Below are 21,461 nucleotides of genomic sequence, written 5' to 3'. Positions count from 1 at the left end.
ATTTAGCTTAAAACTCATCTTTTCAGTTCATTTTTAGGTATGCAAATCACTACACAATTTTTGCCATCTCTAACTCAGCTTCCTATAATATTATTAATGTCGTTGCAAATGCTAGTACAGAAAATCTTAACTATCTTCAAAAATAACTTATCACCTCTGGTTCACTGACAGTTACTCAATCTGTAACTCATAATGACAAAGAATCATCGCTACTTATAGAATTTTTGGACTCAGTAGAATGAAACTCTACTTTTTTTTTCTTCTGTTTATGTCTACTACATCAATGTCATTATTCCTAACAAATCAATGTATTACCAAACTACATATGCACACACCAAAAATAATAAAAAGCCTCACTGGATGAGCCCTGTTTACAATGTCCCATATCTCTAAAGAAGGAAGTGCAAATAACTTACTGAGACAATGTGATAATTTGCTCTCCTATAAGTGACACATTCTACTGCATGAAAAGCATTTTCCTTTCATGTCTGTGCAACAAAGTACAAGATGGATACTTCTGTCTAAAGTTCCACCACATGTAAGAATGTTAGCAAATGGGAACTAAACAGAGGATAGCAGAGCAGTATATTGAATACGAAATTCTCATCTCAAAGGAGCACAGAAAATATTTTTTATGATAAGGTTTAGCTAAGGCACTAATTCAGTAATAGTTGAATACATATGTATATGAAGCAACAAAAATAAAAGTAGTGCCTTGCATTTGAAGACGTAGCTCAATATTGTCTTCAGTTCCAAATTCAACTGAATACTACTCTTGAAACATAAAGATCTTTTGATATTAAGTTTAAAGTGCTTTCAAAACAACTACTTTGCTTAAGAGGGATGACTGAAGACGTTTCATCATTCTGACATTTTCATGTTTTACAGATTTCTATCAGTTTCTTTTCTAAACACCTCAGTACTTCTGTAAGCCCTCTTAGAATACACTTATATAAAAACAGATTTCCTAACCTTGTTTTCCACAGTAAGAATGTCTGAATATACACATCAAAATCAAAAACCTTTCTATAAACTTTATCAGTAATTTATTATCTGTATTTAGAGATGAGCTTACCAGTCTTTATTTCAGCTTTCTTTGGCATTATGGTTATAAAAATTTGAGAAAGCCTACTGATCTTAGCTAAAGGGTTTCTAATCTCAGGAATTTCTGCCCCATCATCTTCTATGTTTTCTTAACATGCATACAGTAACTTGCAAAATCACAAATTATTTAATGGATGTACTAGCACAATATTATTATAATATATATCATTATCATAATATTATCATCATATATCATTAAGAAAATATTCAGCATCATATTCCTTTCTCCTTTTATTTTGCTGCATTTTGTTTATATATTTTATCTTATTTATTTATACTGTATGGTTAATGCAGTTGCTGCCTGATTTATCTAGCACGTCTTTTTTATCCAGCACCATATCCTCCAGTCTCATGCAATACTGTAGATACTTAAGGGCACCTCAGATGGCACAAAATGCATATATTTGGGCAACCTGATTGATCTCATGCATGCTTTATATCAGCACACAATGTTTTTAGGTGTGAGTAGTGCAGCAAGCATAATTGGATTCCAAAGACTTTGGATATTTGTAAATTTCAAAATATTTTACTGTCTAAAATGTATAATTTAATCAATAAATATGTTGCTATAAGGTCAAATATATAAATAGACACTAAATTATTAGAAATCTCCAGTTGTGTTGTCTTTATATATTTAAGTTGGTCATAGTCGAATCATGGATGCTCTCTGACATGATTTTAATTTTCATTAGTTTAACTAACTTGATCTGTACCTTTCAAAATGCAAGTAAGGTTCTTTAACCATATGAGATTTCATAGCACGCAAGTTATACGTGTGGAACTTACACACAGTGTCAAATTAACAGCTGTATTAGAAATATATGTGAACGCCTACCAAGAGGGCAATTGCATTTGAAGCCATTTATGTCCTCTTCACAGGTTCCTCCATTCCAACAGGGTCTGTCTAGACACTCGTTCACGTGAGCAGTACATGTTTCTCCTGAAATTTTATATTAAAATAAATGAATGAATAAACAAATAAACATGATGGCCTGTTCAAATTATAGGGACATATTTATAATGGAAAAGGACTACCTGACTGTCAATGTCTGAACACTGACCTCTCTGGCCAAAGTGTACTTACTTGAGTTCACACAGACAACTTTTACGCCATTAATTTTTCCACATTAATAGTTTCAAGAAAACCCACTGAAAACTTGACAATTTTGAAAATAGTAAGGATATGCACAATCCTGGAGGCCTTTCCCATTATACAAAACTACTGTATTCAGGCAATTTTTGTTCAGTTCTGTGAATTGTTTTCTTTCATTTCACTGAGAGTCTCTTTGAAAAAGAATGGTAAAAACATGTCACCACATATGAATAGAGGACCAATGTAAACAGTTTACAGTGAACAGTAGACTTCAAACAGCAGAAAATTATTAGTACCATGATACTATGTACTCCTTTCTCCATATATTACAAAGAGGGTAATAAGTCACAGAAGAATATTTAATGAAACAAAATAGAGATGTTAGTTAATGAAGTAATTAAGAGTTGTGGCAAACAGGATAATTAAATGTAGATTGGTAATTCACAGCAGGTGTTGCCTTGATTTCTAACAAGAAAAGGTATTTCCAGCCACTGTAATGTGGGAAGAAAAAAAAAATAATCAAAAAAAAAAACAAACAAAAACAAAGCAAAACAACAACAACAAAAAAAACAACACTACAACAAAATAAGTAACAATATATGCTCAGGACCTTGATCTCTTTTCCTCAGGACACACATATCAAAGAGAATCAGCTCTCAAAACCTGCATTTTGCCACTCCAGCTACCTACCATATCAACTAGAAATAAAGGACTTTCACTGGAGAAGCCCATAGCAGCAATGAGATTCCCTTCCCCACTTAAACTGATTGTCAGAGAGACTTGTCTCAGTTTTTTCCCCTGCATCTAACAATGCTCTGCTTTGGCCTTAACATTTTGAGAAATCTCAAGAAATAAAAGGGACACATATATAGAGACCAAGGAGAGTAAGTAACTTATTAAACCGAGGAACTATCTGCTTGATAGCAGCAGCTACTGAATGTTGCTCAGCATGCTGTGACATTAGGAATACAGACATTTGGAACTGGTCAAAATAAGACATTTTTAAAGTTATTTTTATATTTGTGGAGTTTACCTGAGGTGCTGCAAAAGAAACAGTACTATGTTCAATCGTTTAGATCTATTTCCAATATTTATTTTTTTCTAGTTCAGACCTGCTCCCATTACTGTGTCACAGAATAAGATAGTTCTCTTTTAAGGGATGCACTGGAGACACATTGACTCCTTCTCCACAGACAAGTGGAGGGTAGAACAGTTTCCTCTAGGAGTAAATAATCTGGCCACAAGCCATTGGTAAATGTGCAAGAAAAGAACACCTGAAACCAATTTATTCACCATTTATTTATTTATTTATTTATTTTTAAGTTGTGGCATACTTCTAATGGATAAATGTTTAATTATTTATCTTTTAGAGTAAGTCTAAGTGAAATTCCTCTTGACTCTTCAGCACTGAAGTTTTGTGAACTATAAAGTACCATAATTTGAGGATGTATGTACCAACCCATTCACAAATGTGAACAATTCTTAACCATCTCTTTTTATATGTTTTGTATTGTACTGTATTTTATACAGGTAGAAGGAAGGAGCAAGAGAGATGGAGAATTTGTTTGGGGTGCCAGTCAACTGCATCTCAGCTTCTGATAATGAGCTCCATACCTTTCAGCTGAGCATTTGCACTGAAATTCAGTAAATGTTGACATCTGATGCCATATAGAATATCCTGTATTCAGGCTCAAGAAAATAGTCCTTAGGGGATAAAATGAACACTAAGCAGAGACAGTTTTATAACAGTATCATAAATTGGTATCATTAGGCTGGTAGTCCTGATGGGATAGTAGGAAATAAGAGAAAGGAATAAAGACAGAGAGAGCAGCTGTGAACTGTGCAGTATTTCCAAAAATAACAAAAAATAGTGTGCACTTGTCAAGTTAATCCTTTGAGGAGTTTAAAAGCAGAATGACAAACTGATGAACAAACCAAAAGGTTAATTCTGTGGTCATGTTTTGACTGAAATACAATGGTTGGGGAGTCCTGAGAGGATGATGAAATAATGAAGGCTAGAGAAATTTGAAGCTTCAGATGAACACTGGAGTTTTAACTGCACTGAGGAACAGTGATAAAATCTAATTGCGTGTAGAAAAGCTAGGAAAGGAGTCAAAGCCATTCTCCCTCTGAAATCTAACAGAAAGGAGTGATTTGGTCAATGTGGGATAGGATATAAAAACAGAGAATTTATTTTTTGTGACTTTATTTGTAAAAAAAAAAAAGAAAAGAATCTGTCAATCTATAGTTTAAGAATTCCTACAAGTATCAGAAACTTAATTTCATTTCTAATATCACATCATTTACCTCCATTCTTTTAAGATTTTATTAATACATTTTTTCTTAATGTATTAATTTGTAATGCAACACTCCATATATTAAAATATTCAGTTCAAATTAAGATAATTAATCCTATAAATATCTAGACCAATGCTACAGAATAAAGGTACTACATTATGCATGCTATACGTGTTCAACACTGTGGTGCAAACCAATCTGGTATTTTGCTTTTATTTGTGGCCATACCCAATGTGTATGAATTCCTCACTTAAAAGGGAGTTTGGGGGAAAAAAAAAAAAAAAAAAAAAAAAAAAAAAAGTCCCTGCTCTGATAACAGTGGTGTTGATTTTTAGGACTGGAAACTGTAATTACAGCTAAATTACTATGGTTGACAAAGAAACAATTACATGCCACTCAGCCTCATCTGAGTTATCAAGCATGGAGAATACTTTTTGTATAAGTGACAAAAACATTTGAAAAATCACTGACTGATGTACAACTTTCTGCCAGCTATTCATACTTGCAGAATACTCCAGAAAATTTTGAAATATTCCAGCTGAACATGATATTAACACATTAAATAGTTCACTGGTTTCCGTACTTTTGTTTTTGTTTGTTTGTTTCAAACGAGCAGTACTTTTTACATTCACAGCTAAGACATTAGCTTCTAGAGATCTCTATTACCATCCCCTCCACATGAGTTTTGTTTTTCTATCTAGACACTGAAAAGTACACTGTTAACAGATGTGATTTACCATCTAAATGTTAAAAGTGCAGTTTTGAAAATTTTGTACACCTCAGGAAAGGCTAGAAGGCTAGAGAAAAAGCTTTTTTTTTTTTTTTTTTTTTTTCCTCATCTTGAAGAAGAACCCTACTGTTTTAGTACATATTCTTCCAATCAAAAACACATGTAGTGAATGGAAAGGTGCACTTTGTACAAGGACAGCTCCAAAAGTAATTCCTCCTATTTTATTATGTTGGCCCATTAGGTCAGAGACAGTTGTTGGTGATATGGCAGCAGTAGTTGAACCTTCCCACCAATATTCTGTCACATTCTGTTGCTGTGTTACAGCTGGCAGTAAAGAGACAGTCAGATAAAATGACACCTGATGTGGAAATGCAAATGAAGCAAAGGTGTGTAATTGAATTCCTTCATGCAGAAGAAACTGCACTCACTGACTTTCATTGATGCTTGCTGAACATTGGCTGAAACCCAACAGCGGATGAGAGCACAGTGAGGTGCTGGGTGCAGCATTTCAGTAATGAAAGAAACCTGAAAGACAAATAATGTTCCAGACAATCATGCACAGCTGTCACACCACAAAATGAAGAGTGTCTCAATCGGCCCATCTGCATGAATCAACAGATTATGGCAAGGGAATTTTGTACCAAGCTGAATATCCAGTTCAGTACATTGGAAATGATGCTGGCAGTGTTGGAATACTGTAAAGTCTGGGCTCAGATGTTTCTCACATAAGCTCACACATGAAAAAAAAAGAACACCACATTGAAGTTTGTCAAGCCCTGTTGAGCTAATATAGGGCTGAAGGTGAGAATTTCCTGCATCTCACCATTACTGTTGGCAAGATGTGACATCACCAATACGAGCCAGAGTAAAAATGGTAGTAGATGGAGTGGTGACATGAATTGCTCTGCCTTTAGGATAGCAAAGATGTGATCCTTCTGGATTTCCTGGGACCTGGAGAAAGCAGCAACTCTGATAAATTGCAATGATGACTATGTAGAAGGCCCAAATTTCCAGTCAGACCAGTAAAGAAGATAAAATTTCCCTTCTGAAACAGTGGGTCACTTCCACTGGTGCAGTTCTTTACAAGTACAGCATGCAAGCTCTTATTCATCACTGGCAAAAATGTATAGCTAGTTGTCATGGTTTTGTGCTGTTGCTGTCAATATTCTACATCATAACATTATGTGCAGTATGAATCATTAACTGAGGGTATAAAATAGTGGAATCGTATACAAAGGAAAAAGGGTTAAAGAGGAAGTAAGTTTATGTTTATAACTGAAAGATACGGATTGCTAAGGGAAAGTTATATGGTATTAAAGGTGTTTGAATGGGACAAACTGTTTTGATGTTATAAGAATGTGTAATTGAGGGTATGTGGATGTGTAATTGAGAGTATGTGGAAGTGTGGAAGGTTCACGCTCCAGTTCTGTGGAATAGCTGTGTCCCAAGTACTCAGCTCTCAGAGGAGAACTACGTATCCCAGAGGACGTTGCAGCCAGAGATGAATCACCAGAGGAGGACATACATAATCTTGCTCCCAGGCTGGAACAGTCTCTTCTCTCGCTCGTTCTCTGCGTTTCAGCTCTGTTGTCTCTGCGCTCCAGCCCTATCGCCTAGAGTTAACAGTAGGCCTCCCGGTTTTCGGGGACTTTATCTCTCTCTTTCTCTCTCTCTCTCTTGTTTGATTTATTAGCCTCAATTATATTGTATTATATTGTGTTGTACTCCAATATCGTATTTAGTAAAATAAGTTTCCTCCTTAGATTGCTGCCACTGTTTTTGTCCATTCCCCTTTTTCCCTTCATTTCTGGGGTGGCAGCCCCTGTCACGGGCACAGGTAAACCTAGGTAACCCGTGATACTAATGCTGATGACTATACAGAAAAATAGCATTTTTTAGCTGATAATTGTTTCTATCAAATAGTGCTATTTTACTCATTGTATCTGTGGAATTTTCCATGGAAATAAATAAGAAACATTAGTTTCAGAGTAACCTACATACATTTTGTGATCTATTGACAGTAACTAGTTCTTGTTCCCTTACAGTGGCACTAAACTGACCCTTGCACCTGGCAGAAGGCCTGTCTTCAAACTTCTTGCTGACAGTTGCTTGTGAAATTTAAGAATTCAAGACTTCCAAGTAGGAAGGCAATATCCAAACAGTATTTTTAAAAAGGATTCATAGAGAAGAAAAGAATATACATGTCTAATGTGAGAATATGTTTTATGAGCCTGCTAGGCAGGAAAATATCTAGAAAAGATGGACACATATTGTGCAGCCATTATCTTTTTCAGTATGCAGCTAATTTAGCTACACATTTGAAATTGATGATGAAAAACTTCTTTGAATATCCGATGGAAGAACTAATTAGCTACAAATTACTTTCATCATCAAAGTATGCTCATATAAATATTTTCTGGGTTTATGCTTTTAAGTTTAACATTAATAGAACATTTCTAAATATAATTAGCAGAAGAACATAATATTCAATTGGTTATTTAATAAATCATAGCTTCTGGTCTGAATTACTATTTACAGTTTACAGTGTTTGGGTCATCAAATTCTGAAGTACAGGCAGAATGTTAAATCTCATAATGACCTAAGTCTACTTCCTTTGACTCCACAGAGTGTTCTTTGCCATATATAAAATTGTAGTGTTCCTAAAATACATAACAAAGAATTATTGGTGCTTAGAAAAGTCTGTGCTCTTGTAAATAGCCTGATGCTATGTTTTCTGCAGGAACACTGATGACTCAGAGGAAACATCATTCTGCAGGAACACCAAAGCTTTGCAGAGAGATATAACTTAGGACCTTGTTCAGATGCCGACTTAGAAACCTGGCAGATACATGTGGTACTGCATCAGCAATAACACCATAACATGCTCTGTTTAAAGTAATCATGCTATTTTAGCAAATGAATATACTCTGAAATTTTCAGGCAAATATAACTAGAGTTCTAAGATTAAAATAAATAAGTAAATAAATCTGCAAAACTAATATTTTGTGTTTAACTTCATATTGTTCTCAAGATACATACTCAGACATTAGAGTAAAACTAGGAATAAGTAGAAAGTATATTTTCTCAGTAAAATACATGTTACATGTAAATATCTGTATTTTAATAATATCCATTTTATAAAACTGTAATCACTACTTTTAACATATTTTCTGAAAAACTGAATTCATGCAAAAATATCAAAACACAACATTTCATTTGCATACTTGGGAAATATTATTTCAAAATACAAGCTGAATCCTGAAAAGAATCACTATTAAACAGAATAAAACCACATTTCTTCTGAATTTTTGACAGTTGATCCAAATCTGAGAACTTAAGCATCGATATCACCCTATATACATACATCACCTCTGAATTCTGGAAACTGAGTTATTTTTTCTTTTTCTACAGATAGAATTTTAAGGATACTGAGGATGCATTGATTTAGAAATTTAGGAAATCTCTCTATGGGCAGTATGAAGGGAACAGACTGGTTTAAACTTGAAAAGAGAGAATTGAGGGAATGCAACCTTTCGATTTCTGAAGATCTTCATCAAGACATTCTCTGTGTCCATTATTCATGTTAAAAAAAGCTGTTGAATAATCATAATATTACAGAGAGTTTGATTTACAGCTACCACAACAGCATATATACTAACAGAAATGAAAACATGCCATGTTGATGCCTGCTCTTGTAACTCCATATTAACATAGTCAATCTTTGTTATATTCAGACTGTTCGTCAGCCTTTCTGTACATTATTTATATTAGTAGTTAAGTTAAATTGTATAATAAGGATACACTTTTGTAGCGCTTCATGTTTTCCCTTCAAGATTTGTCTTTAATAATGACATAAAAGACATACCTTTCCTGTATGCCACAGAAAGTTGAAAATATTTGAACAAAATCCAGAGAATTTAAGAATTACGAATAACTTCTTGAAAGTGCAAACAATTAAAAGCTTCCTCACATAGACTCTAAATGTCATGTGTATTTTTGGCATAAAAAAAAAGGAAAAAACAACCCACACGAAAGCACAGAAGTTTAAAGTTACACAATGATATTTTAAAAGCCCATATGTTATTTTTCCCTTTTGGACAAAAAAAAGAGAGAAAACTGGAAAGCAGCATATATGATAAAAGTTTCTTATCGGTTTGAAATTGAAAAGCTACTACATACATTCATGATGAGCCTTAATACTGTTATTATCCTTGCACATATGTAAAGCAATAAAGGATCAGTAACAAAGCAATAAAGGATCAGTGTGACACAGTATGAATACAGGAAAAAAAAAATCCAAATCTTAATTAGGGAGCAATCAATGTCATACAGTTAAAAACCCTCAAGAGAAAACAACGAGGTGATATTACTTATCTACTTGGAGTTCTCAGCAGCTGTCTTCCTGTACAAACAAACTTTTAATGAAGGATGTATTTGAATAAAGGTAGTGTTTTATTCCAACAAGAGCTTCTTTTAAGCCAGAAATGAAGCACAGCATTATTTGCTTAGAAATAAATTAATTGTGAAAGCTGGAACCATGTAATGCTAAGCACTGATTTTGAGAGATGGAATAAAATGAAGATACAGAGAGAGAGAAAATGACAGTGACTTCTCAAGTGAAGAGAGCTACGTTATGTTAGAAGAACTGAATCACTCTGAGGCAATATAGAGGGTTGTCATATCATCATAATGACGAGACAGATTTTTTTTTTTTTTTTCAAAAATCTTCTCCAATTCTGGAGGACTTACTGCAAGCTTCTATGAAATTCCTACAGGCAGTGTAATACTCCAGACATCTACACACTTTGTCCATACTAAAGACTCTGTCACAAGTACAATTCACAGTTTGAGGGAAGATTCTGATACATAATGCCACAAAATACATAATTTTAATAAGCAGACACTCAAGCCTTAATTTTTTATGAGACTGTTTTTATCAAATGAGATCATCCAAGCTATTCATATTGGCAAATCCCTCTGCAATGCCAAAAGGGACCCTAGCTATAAGAATGTAAAACATTTGACAAATGCTGATTTCAGACTAAACTGAGCATCTAAACAGAGAAGACAGCTATGAGCTATGTCAAATTTTGTCCCTGAAATAAAACTCTCGTGGGGATTATTAATTTATTTTTTACCAAGGGAATAAAAAAGTTGGTGGTTAGGAACTCATGGTTTGCTTGCAAACCTATGAATCCTAACATATATCATTTATAATTCCCAAGTTCTTACAGACTCCTGAGCAAGAACAACTTTGGCTTTACACTTTCATTTATTTGCTACTGCATTTGATATTTCCTCTTAAATTGAATTTAGTACACTTGAGGAAAACTGAAGCAAATAGATATGTAAAGAGCTTGAATTGCATGGCATAACAAAACTAAAGTATATCTTTCTAGCATTTACTGGGATACTCTTCACTGATTCATAATGTGCTGTTGATAGAACTGAAAAATATCCTATGATCACAAAACATAAGAGATGATATGGATACAAAAATGGAAATGTTGGAGTTGTGATAACACTTCTGTAAATTTAAAGTTTAAATTAATATTTTGTTTGTTTTACACTCAAAGGAAAAAAAGAATTCAATATATTCAGTACATGTGATAATGAGCTCCACAGTATGAATCATACTGTGAAAAGTTTTTCTACTTCAAAATTCTTTCTTTTGGAATGCGAACACACAATCCCTAATTGAGTTATAAAATAAGACAAAAATACTTTCTAGTGGGATGTCCTCTATATTAACTCAGGCTCACAGAATCACAGAATCATTAAATTTAGAAAACACCTTCTTTTCAAGGCCATCTAGACCAATCTTTCTGCTCAAGCAGTCACCTAGAGCAGAATGCCCTGAACTGTGTCCAGATATTTTTTGGAGGTTTTCAAGGAGGGAGACTACACAACTGCACTGGAGAATCTGCTGCAGTGCTCTGTCACCCACACAGCATTTCCTGATGGTCAAAGGAAATCTTGTGTTCCAGTTTGTGCAAACTGTCTTGTTCTGTCATGAAGCACAACTGGAAAAAAAAACAAACAAACAAAAAAAACCACCTGATTTTGTCCTCAGCATCCTCCTTTCAGATTTTTATACATAATGAAGAGATTCCCTCCTCAGCCTTATCTTCTCTAGGCTGAAGAATTCCAGCTCTCTCACCCTTTCCTTGCAGAACATGTATATCAGATGCTGAAGAATCCTCACTCTGAGAGTACCTTAGTTAACCAATATGACTATGCATTTCTTGCACTGTGAAGTATCCAGCATTTCAGCACTCACCAGTGCTGAGTAGAGGGGGAGAATTAATTTCTTCAACCTAGTGGCAGCATTCTTTCTAGCACCACACAGTGTAGCATTAGCCTTCTTTGCCACAAGGTTGGCTCATCATCATTTTTGTGTCCACCACTATCTCAGATCCTTTCCTATAAAGCTACTTTCTAGCTGGGTAGCTCCCAGAATGTGCTAGTACCTGAATTAGTCCCATTCAGGGGAATGACTTTGCACCTAACCTTGTTGAACTTTATGAGGATCATGTTATCCCATTTCTCCAGCCTGTTGAGATTCCTCTGGATGGCAACACAAGCCTCTGCTGTATTAGCCACTCCTTCCAATTTTGTGTCATCAACAAAGTTGCTGCCCCATCACCCATATCATTACAGAAAAAAAACAAAACAGGACTGGAGACAGTGCTGTCTACGCTTGCTGCCAAATCTAAATTATATCTCAGTAACTTAAAGTTGAGAAAGATACCTTGCGTAAACTCAACAGGTTAGCCTAGCTAATAAAATTTATGGTAATATTTTATATATTTCTGTTCAGAGCTATAATTATATCTAATTCTGGACTGTGATCTTCACAAATAGTCTTTCAATTGATAAATGTTTTTGAATTTTATTATTTAGAACACTTCTGTCTACATTTCCTATTGTCATAAATCCAACTTTCCTGGATTTCCTGTAATACAAGCTTTTTAATGAATAAATATGGAGAGAAAATATCACTTATTATTCAATGTGAATTCAAACAATCAAGAAATCACATAATGAAATGTTAAAAATTGGTAAGTTTAAGTTACTTATGTCTGTATATATGAATGTATAGAAATGACTATGAAAATATTTGAAATTTTAAACTTAGCATTTCCATGCTAATTGAGTTAAAATTCTTACAAGTCATGAAAACATGTAAATATATACTTTTATGCATATATATACATATTTCTTATAAAAGGTCTTATAAACATTGTTGAAATTGAGTTAGAAAATCACATTTGCAGTACAAGGCCTTCCAGTAAAGCTTACCTTTGAATCCTTCAGCACAATGGCAAGAAAAGTTGCCAATTAGATTCACACAGATAGCCCCATTTTTGCAAGGAGAACTTGAACATTCATTAATTTCAACTTCACAGAAGGGTCCTCCATATCCAAGCATGCAGATACAGCTGTAATTATGCAAGTGATCCTGGCAGAAACCATACTCAGAGCACTGGTTTCCAATGCAGTTGTCTATATCAGTTTCACAGAAAGTGCCAGTATAACCGAGGGGACATCTGCACCTGTTGAAAAGTTTAAAAAAGATGAACTCTGATATAAATGGAACTAAAATAGTAATAGTAATAGTAATGGCAAAATAGTAGCAATTGGAGTCAAACTTCCAACAAGAATATTGAAATAAAATCTAGTATATGCTACCAGCATTATGGATTTTAAGATTTTTTCCAGTAACAAGAGTTAGTTGCTTGCTACAAGATCATGAGAAGAAAAAAACTGTATCACCGAAGTTTATCAATTTTATCTGCATTTATAGAAATAAATACAATGTGAAACATCCTACCTTCTCTAGACATAAAACCAATATAAATATGCTGTACCATTATATGCAAGGATTGTAATTTCTGTCTGTAACTAGAGAAATAGTCAATATAACTTCAAAGAAATGGAACTGACTATTATTTCCACAATTTAGGATGACACATAAAATTAGAGATGACTTTCTATGCTTCTCTTTTTTCTTTTTCTTTTCTTTTTTTTTTCTTTTTTTTTTTTAATGGGAAAAAAAAATAAGGATTATTGGATTATTTTATTATTTCTTAGTTGCTTAATGTCTTGCAGAAATCCAAAGCTCTTATGCTCAGCAATATTTTCCCTGCTTGATCATACTTTATTCTCTGACAAAGATTATTTAACGGAAGAAGCAGCTGACAACCTCAAATATTCACAATCCACAGGGATGTTATTTAGAAGCAGGAAACACTTTAAGGAAGCCAGAAACACTTTAAGGAAGCCTTGATTATAGCAATTTTCTGTCCCAATCCATCTGGCAGGAAGTCTACCTTTTTTCATAACACAAGTGAATGTTAATGTGTTTTTTTTCTTTCATTTCCTTCATTTGCTTGCTGTTCCTCTGTTTTTATATTAGAATTCTGGAAATTTCCATTTCAGTATTTGTATTCTCCCATCACATTTCCAAGAGGATAATTTTAATTTACTAGGAAAAAGGACCCTGTGTAAGACTATGAATATGGAAAAGACAGAATGATGGGAATTTTAATGTCATTTTTTCAGAAATTTTTGGCAGTATAACTTTTGGACTAAAGAAGTTACAAACATAAAGTGGTACACTTTGTGCACTTTTTTCTCTGTTCAGTTAAACTCTAATTTCACTTGCAACTCTTCTTGGCAAGATAGAATTTGAAAGAGCAAAAAAACTTCATCTGTTTACAAACTAGATACCATGGGATCTCTATCTGTTATAACAAAGTAATTTTGAAGAAAAAAAGAGGAGGAAAAAACCCTTATGTATAAAATAAATAGCTCCCAAAAGACTTTAGCTCACGGGCCAAACTAGAGATTGCTTGTTGTAAATCCAGTGAGATTAAGAATTCTTCAGCAAACCACTTTTGCTTTATAGATCCCTTGTTTCTGCACTGCAGTACCTACTCAAGTAGGTGCACCTACTGTATTTTCCATTCCAGCCCTAGCCAATCCTTAGCAAAGGATAGATCTATCTTTTTTTCTTTCTTCTTGAGGGCTCCAGATAATTCTGTTCCTTTCAGAAGGAATATAGCTCCCATAGTTGTTAAAATGTTGATTTTCATAGACTGTTATTCTCATTGTGCACGAACATGCAAGGCAAGAGAAGTTTAGTTACCTTTAGCTCTCTAGCTGCACTGTTTCTATCTTAAACCAATAGTAAAACTTTGGCATGGAAAGTATGTAGTTCACCACTATTTTCTTAGTTAGCTATAGACACAATAGCCATTTTTTAGTAACTATTTCTGTGCATGCGATCAGTCTTTGAAAATGTAGCTCACCATAATAATGAAAAGAGTACTAAACCTACGGATCTTCTGGAAAAGATAAAGAGAAGGAATTTTCTTTAATTTCCCTGTTCTTACTACTAGTGTAGCTCATCTTCAAGATGACAAAAGAGTTACACAGAAACAGAACTAGTGAAGGATCTTCTAATTTCAGTTTCATGTTTCCTACTCTGTGCTATCAACAATGATATCAGATTCTTTTTAATTCTCCAGTGCCTGAACACATATAAAATAACTGAGTCTAAAATTTCCTGGTTTTCTAGGTGAAATTATAACCAGATACTTTTGGATTTAATCTGTGTCATCTCTTGATAAATCTCTTGATAAATCAAGCTCTCGGGTGTTTAGACATTTTATTTTACATTTTTTGCTAAAGAAAAGCAAAACCTTAAAATCCTCATGTGCCCTCAGTGTGAGAAGTTTGCAAAGTTTAGCTATCACTGATATCCTGCACATACAGTAGCTGGCTTCCCCCCCACCCCTCCACAGTTTAATGCTAGGTTAGAAAATCATTTTAAATCAGGATCATCCTGTCATACGAAACTCAGCAACTGATTTATATGGTTAATTACGAGCAGAACTGTGGCAGTGGCTCAAAATAGTGGACTGTATAATAGACTACTGTTGCAGAAAGACGTTTTGTTCTGTTATGAGTGGATTGCTTTACTCCTACACATTCTGTGTTGTTTGCTGGATACTGATACCTTACTGCCTAAACCTTATTAGCATTGCACATCAATTTTACACATCCATGAAATAAATGTAAAGGACAGACTCAGATAATTCAGGAATGGATTTTAGTCTAAGGTGTAACATGCCGTTGGAATGTGGACAGTTACAGTGTAGCTGTAATGTTTTCCTACCAATACCAATAAGATAAAAGTCTAGAACAGCAGCTATGTAGGTAGGTTCATTCTTGTGAGTCCAGGCACAGCAGCTGTCACAGCACACTTTCAGTCTGCTTGCATAGAAAGATGCAGAACCTTGGCCACTGAGTAAACTGTGGCCAGCTAATGAATCTTTAAAATACGTGAGAAAAGCCAAAGACCAGACTGGAGATAAATAGCATTTATACTGATCTTTGCTAACTGATCAGAGTATTTTCTATGTTGCTTTTGAAAGCACATTTAAGACGAGCACAGCAGATTAACTAAATTTATTTAGTGTTAATCCTTTTGTTTTACAGTTGAAAAAGGAACTGCACATACATTCATAAGTGGACTGTGAAGTTATTTACTGCCACTCTGGCTTTTTGTAAACATCCTCATATACATACCTACAGTAAAGTTGGAAGTACATACAAGTATGTAGGTAGTTCTGAAAGTAATAACTCCTGTTTATTCCCAAGGAACCTTCAACAAGTACAAGAAGGATAATAACACTATTTGATAGAGCAAATTTTCAGCTATATCTACTGCCAAACCAACAATATTTGCCACTAAAGTTCTGAGCAAATGCAACAAAATAGGAGGCATTATTTATGGAACAGCCTTTGTATATATTATTTAAGATAACCACAAGATCTAGTTACTGTCTATAAAACACAAAATGTATGAGGTCTCTCAAAAAGTAATGCCTTCTATTTATTTCCATGGAAACAGATACAAAAAGCACTATTTGGTAGAGCAAATTCTCAGCTACAAAACACTAACTTTTAGTATAGTCACCAATACTAACTATGAACCTTCATCTGTGATGAACAAGAGCCTCATAAAAATCTGCACTAATGGAGGGGACCCACTGTTTCACAGCTGCTGTGAGGGCATCTCTGCTAGGAGAATGTTCTCCATGTACTTCATCTTTCATTGGCCTTAACAGATGGAAGTCAGGTGACAAATCCAGTCTATATGGTGGGTGTTGTAGGACAGTCCAGCCAAGACTGGCAGTGTGCTCCACAGCCTTCACACTGGTATGGGACATGGCATTATCATATTACAAGAGAAAGGTTGTTTTCTTATCGGGTCTGACTCTGGAAGTTTGAGACTTCAACATAGGGGGGGATATATTACTTGAAATACACTTTGATTTAGTTATGATATCCCAAACAGTACAGTCTCAGCTGGTAGTGCAGTAATTAATTTGGATTAATAAAAGGCTCTGAGGAAATCTGATTGCAGCCAGTTTAGTTCTAAGAGAAAGCTACCTAAAACGAAGGAGACTTTATTCCAAGATGTTATTCTTATAATGTTGCTCCTATCTATTTTTGCTTTCTATCTGTATCACAGTTGTAAGGCTTGAAACCTAGTACCTCTCCTTCATCCAGAGCAGTTCCCTGCAGTGAACTCGCATTCAATATAAGAAGAGAATCTATGTCATTACTGTTTTAAAATTTCTAAAGTTTTAAAACTGAGAGGAGAAAGAGTCAACAGAAAGTTAGAAAAATTATAGACAATTAAATGCACTTTTTCAACTGGTAAAAATGTAATAGCTTGCTTTGCAGACATCAACAGTTCAAAAGGGAGAGAAGAGCATTGTAGAAACATAGCTGAATACTCTTCATGATTTTCTTGTCTTAGCAATGCTATAAAAAAACATCACTGAAAGAATAGAATGACCATTTAAAAATTAACTTAGAAATTCTGATTCCTAAAACTAGTAGAAAAGTCTCAAATTTTATGCTAATTCTCTAAATTAAAAAATTAATATATACCATTTTGACAACAAACAATTAAAAATGCTTATAATGAGTGAAGGAGATTAGAGTGATGTTTTGAATGGCTGTAATAGTTTGAAAAATGGATCTCAGTAGAGCTGTTAATAATACTTATACTTCTAATTCACCATATGTTCTGATGACAGCTTCTTGCATCTTCCTACGACTACTTTGTATCCAGTACAGCTCTTGATATCTGTTTTATCAAAACTGAAATAAATTTTAAAATAGAAATGCAAATTGCAAGAACCTTTCAAAAAGTTGAGTGATTGCAGAAGTTGCATTCATTTTTCCTCTTGTAATTACAACCAGTTAATTCCTGAAAATAAGCAACACTTGGAAAATACCATCATTTTCAAGGAAGCTCACTTCTCTTAATAAATAAATAAATGAATTAATTAAATTCTTCACTGTCATTCAGAAGTGACAGTCTTCTGTCCACAGAGAACATATTACACTGTAAACATTTAACTCACTCTCTTTTCAAAATACCTCACTGTTTTTCTGTGGAGTCATGTTCTATGATAATAAAACTATCAGCTAACACATTTGGGATTGGAATCTTTGTGATGTCATTTGCTCCTTAAATAAACAGATTAATCAGTTAGCACCATTTACCTTTCAAAGTTTGAAAATGTAAAAATCAAAAGCTTTCTGTCAGTACCTTGAATATGGATTTAGGAGTCAAATTCACAACTTCGTTTTCTACCACATGTATTCAGTCCTACTCATTTCATGATAAATACCAGCAGATTTTTAAGATTGTTCTTCTAATAAGATTTTTGTCACTTTTTTGAAATAGACTGGAAAATTGCAGATTTATCAATCACACACTTTATGTTGCAGTCTTACATTCAAATATCTACATATCACAGAGGAAAGTGCAAATTTCAGTTTTACCAATAAACACGCACAAAAAAACCAAAATAACATGCACAAAACCCACAAATAACATTTCAACCATTTACTTGAAAAGTATCGTTCAGATTTCATAAGGAAAATTATTCCATGTCACACTCAGGCTCCTAAAAGTGTTGACCATTTGCTAAAGTGCATGGTTTATTTATTTATTTGTTGAGATTTTGCACAGCTGGTTTATTTTCTTTGTCCAGAGATATAAATATTTGCAAGGCTTTCTTTTATAATAGTTCAGACAAAACTGTCTTATTCAATAAGCATGCTTAATAAACGTCTGACATCACATTAGTACCTGTATTTATTCACTTCATCTTCACATGTGGCTCCATGTTGGCACTGATTTATCTCACAGTCATTAATGTTCTCCAGGCATGTTTGTCCTGTCCACCCAAGAGCACAAACACAGTGATATTTTTGGTTGTCTTCATCATAGAAACAGCTACCTCCATTTGCACACACCTGAACATAAGAATTACAAGAACATATGAAGAGGCTTTTGTCTAGGTGCTGTCTGTTGTTGATTTGTTTCTGTTTTTGACTCTTGTTTCTCAAAAGAGCTTAACTGAATAACCAATTGTTACAAAAATGTTATTTAATATCTTATCATTTGTTAAAAATTATGCTATCACAGCACATTCAAGTTTTTAAGAACATGACATACTGAATGTTACTAAATCAATGTATCAATTATTTAATTGGAAACACCCACTTATGGCTCAATTTAACAATGACATTTACCCTAATTCACTCTAGAACGTAAACATTTTATGAGAGGTGATAGTGAAATAACCTGCAGCTGTTCCTGCATTTAAAACACAGATGTAATTTAGTTTAATTTGTTGTTATCAAGAAAAAACAGATCAAATCATTGTCATAATGATTCTGATTCACAACCTTGAACCTGTTTATTTAAACATATTTATAGGTATTGATATATCACAGAATGTCCTGTGTTGAAAAGGAGACTCCATCAAGGATTGCTGATTCCAGGTCTTGGCTTCGCATAAGAGGAACCAAAAAAAGCCACCACTAACCTGATATCTGAGAGTGTTGTCCAAATGCTCCTTGAACTCTGGCAGATAGGGGCCATGCCCATGGCTCTGGGCTCCCTGTTCCATGCCCAGTATGTGCAGACCCTGTCCCCAGCCCCCAGCTGCCCCTCCCCTGACACAGGTCCATGCTCTCCGCTCAGGCCATGTATCTGTCGCAGAGAGCAGAGCTTAGTGGTGCAGCTGAGATGAGGTTCCTCTCTATGGGCTCTAGGACACTCAGGGTCCTCAGCTGCTCCTCGTATGCCTTGTCCACCCTCACCCATTTTTGTAACCCTCCTTTGAACACATCCATATAATACATCATAGTATTGATATCCCTTGATGTTCTCCTTCAGTATGTTTATAATGAAAAAGTAATAAACCTAGGTTGGGAAAAAACTCAGTTGTTTTTTTGGGGTTTTTTTTTTTGTTTTTTTTTTTTTTTTTTACTCCTAACATTACTAACAAAAACAGTGCTCACTGGACTCTCCAAATATTACAGAAACTTCAAAGCAGGAATGAACAGTCCTTTCTTTATTTTACATTTGAGGTGTAGCTTCATTTCCATGGAAAATTTGCAGGAGTAAAAATGGATAACTACATTTTCCTTTCAAAGCAATTAAGACCTCTCTTTCTAATCAATTGGTTTCTAAAGAAAATGGTGTCTAGAAGATGAGTTAATGCGCTAGTACTTCAGTTTGATTGAGTCTGAATCTCTTTAAAATGCCATTAAGATTTGAAATAATAACATTTCTTGCCAGAAATCCTGTAAAATTCATTTGTCTTTGATTAAGTTTTAAATTGACCTGAAAATTGAGAGATTTTTACTGTGCTCTCAGTACTGAATTTTAGACATAAATTGGAATTCTTTTTCAATTGGACAACTACTTGAAGAGGAGCACTCCATATAAATGCAAAGAAATGTTTGTACAGTCATAGAAGTATTCTCTTTTTTGATTGGTCTCCTTAATTTTTTAAATAAGCACTTCTGCTTCAATAAAAATGCTGAGCCTTACTATTTTATCAAAATTAAAAATAAATAAATAAATAAACCCAAATAAAATTCAATGCAAGAAAAAGTAACAATTTTAAACACCAAATAGTCTTCTAACTTCCTGTTCCACTCATTGATGTTTGAATGTTACTTGGTCAAGGATAACAATCTTTACTTTAGGATAACAATATTTAATTTCACCACCTGTGAAAAAGTAACTCTGGGGTAAGTACATTCAGCTCCCACTGATTTAATGTTTAGATCTTTCTACCAGTTTCTTTTTCTTTTTCTTTTTCTTTTTCTTCTACATGATCTTGTAAATTAACTGAAAGTAATTGGGAACTCAGATAAAAGGATTGCAGGGATTGCAGTATGGACTTATAAGAAGGTAAAGAGTCGAAAAATTGTTAGTACAAATGTTGTTAACACTGACAGTGTTTTTAAATCTTTAATATTTTCTTCATTAAGTACTTCATTAAATTCTTCATTAAGTAGGCCGTATATTAACATATATTTTAACACAAACATGTAGTAGTGTGTACAGGCCTGGGGCCTCCAGAACAAGAAAGATGCTGAGCTCTTGGAATAGGTCCAGAGGAGAGCCACTAAGATGATCAGAGGGCTGGAGCACCTCCCCTATGTAAAAAACATTGAGGGAACTGGGCTAGTTTAGGCTGAAAAAGAGAAGGCTCTGGTGAGGCCTCATCATGGCCTTCCAGTACCTGAAAGAGGAGCAAATTAACAGGAGGGGGGACATCTGTTTACAAGGACGGCTGGTGATAGAAAAAAGGGTTTTAAACTAATACAGGGAGGGTTTGCTTACATATTAGGAGTAAGTTTTTCATTCAGACAGTGGTGATGTACTGGAACAGGTTGCCCAAGGAGGCTGTGGATGCTCCATCCTTGGAGGCACTCAAGGCCAGGCTGGATGTGGCTCTGGGCAGCCTGGTCTGGTGGTTGGCAACCTTTCACATAGCAAGGAGATTGAAACTCAATGATCATTATGGCCCTTTTCAACCCAGGTCATTCTATGATTACATGACATAATTTAGAAAAGCCTTAGAAAATTAAGACAAAAGTTATATTTCAATATTGCCACAACATTCACTTAATTTAATGTTGTTTAATAGTTTATATTGTGAAGATGCTGCTCTTTAAGATTTTAGTGCAACTGAAAGTAGCTTTAAATTTGAATTAAACCTATAAAATATATTTTAGCATCAAATCTAATTGTAAGTTTTCTCTATCTGAAAGCTTTTTATCTTATCGGAAAAAAGTTAATTTCCTATCTGTTTAAATACTGAATACTTTCTGTTAAGA

At 34.3% G+C, this 21,461-nt stretch overlaps 1 protein-coding gene across 2 annotated transcripts in view; it reads right to left on the bottom strand.

Annotated features, from left to right (window-relative positions):
- Window positions 1-21,461, bottom strand: part of EYS (EGF-like photoreceptor maintenance factor) — a 779,301-nt gene that overhangs the window by 609,643 nt on the left and 148,197 nt on the right. For both annotated transcript variants that reach the window (XM_085543820.1, XM_085543822.1), the window contains exons 10-12: window positions 18,409-18,575; window positions 12,528-12,781; window positions 1,940-2,044 (exon numbers count right to left, since the gene is read on the bottom strand). In XM_085543820.1, the coding sequence (XP_085399946.1) occupies window positions 1,940-2,044; window positions 12,528-12,781; window positions 18,409-18,575 (526 nt within the window). The remainder of the gene's footprint in view (window positions 1-1,939; window positions 2,045-12,527; window positions 12,782-18,408; window positions 18,576-21,461) is intronic.

This window comes from Coturnix japonica, chromosome 3, assembly GCF_054131305.1.
Source record: "Coturnix japonica strain WE chromosome 3, WE-NBRP24, whole genome shotgun sequence".
Lineage (NCBI taxonomy): Eukaryota > Metazoa > Chordata > Aves > Galliformes > Phasianidae > Coturnix > Coturnix japonica.
This window is presented reverse-complemented; position numbering and strand designations above follow the sequence as displayed.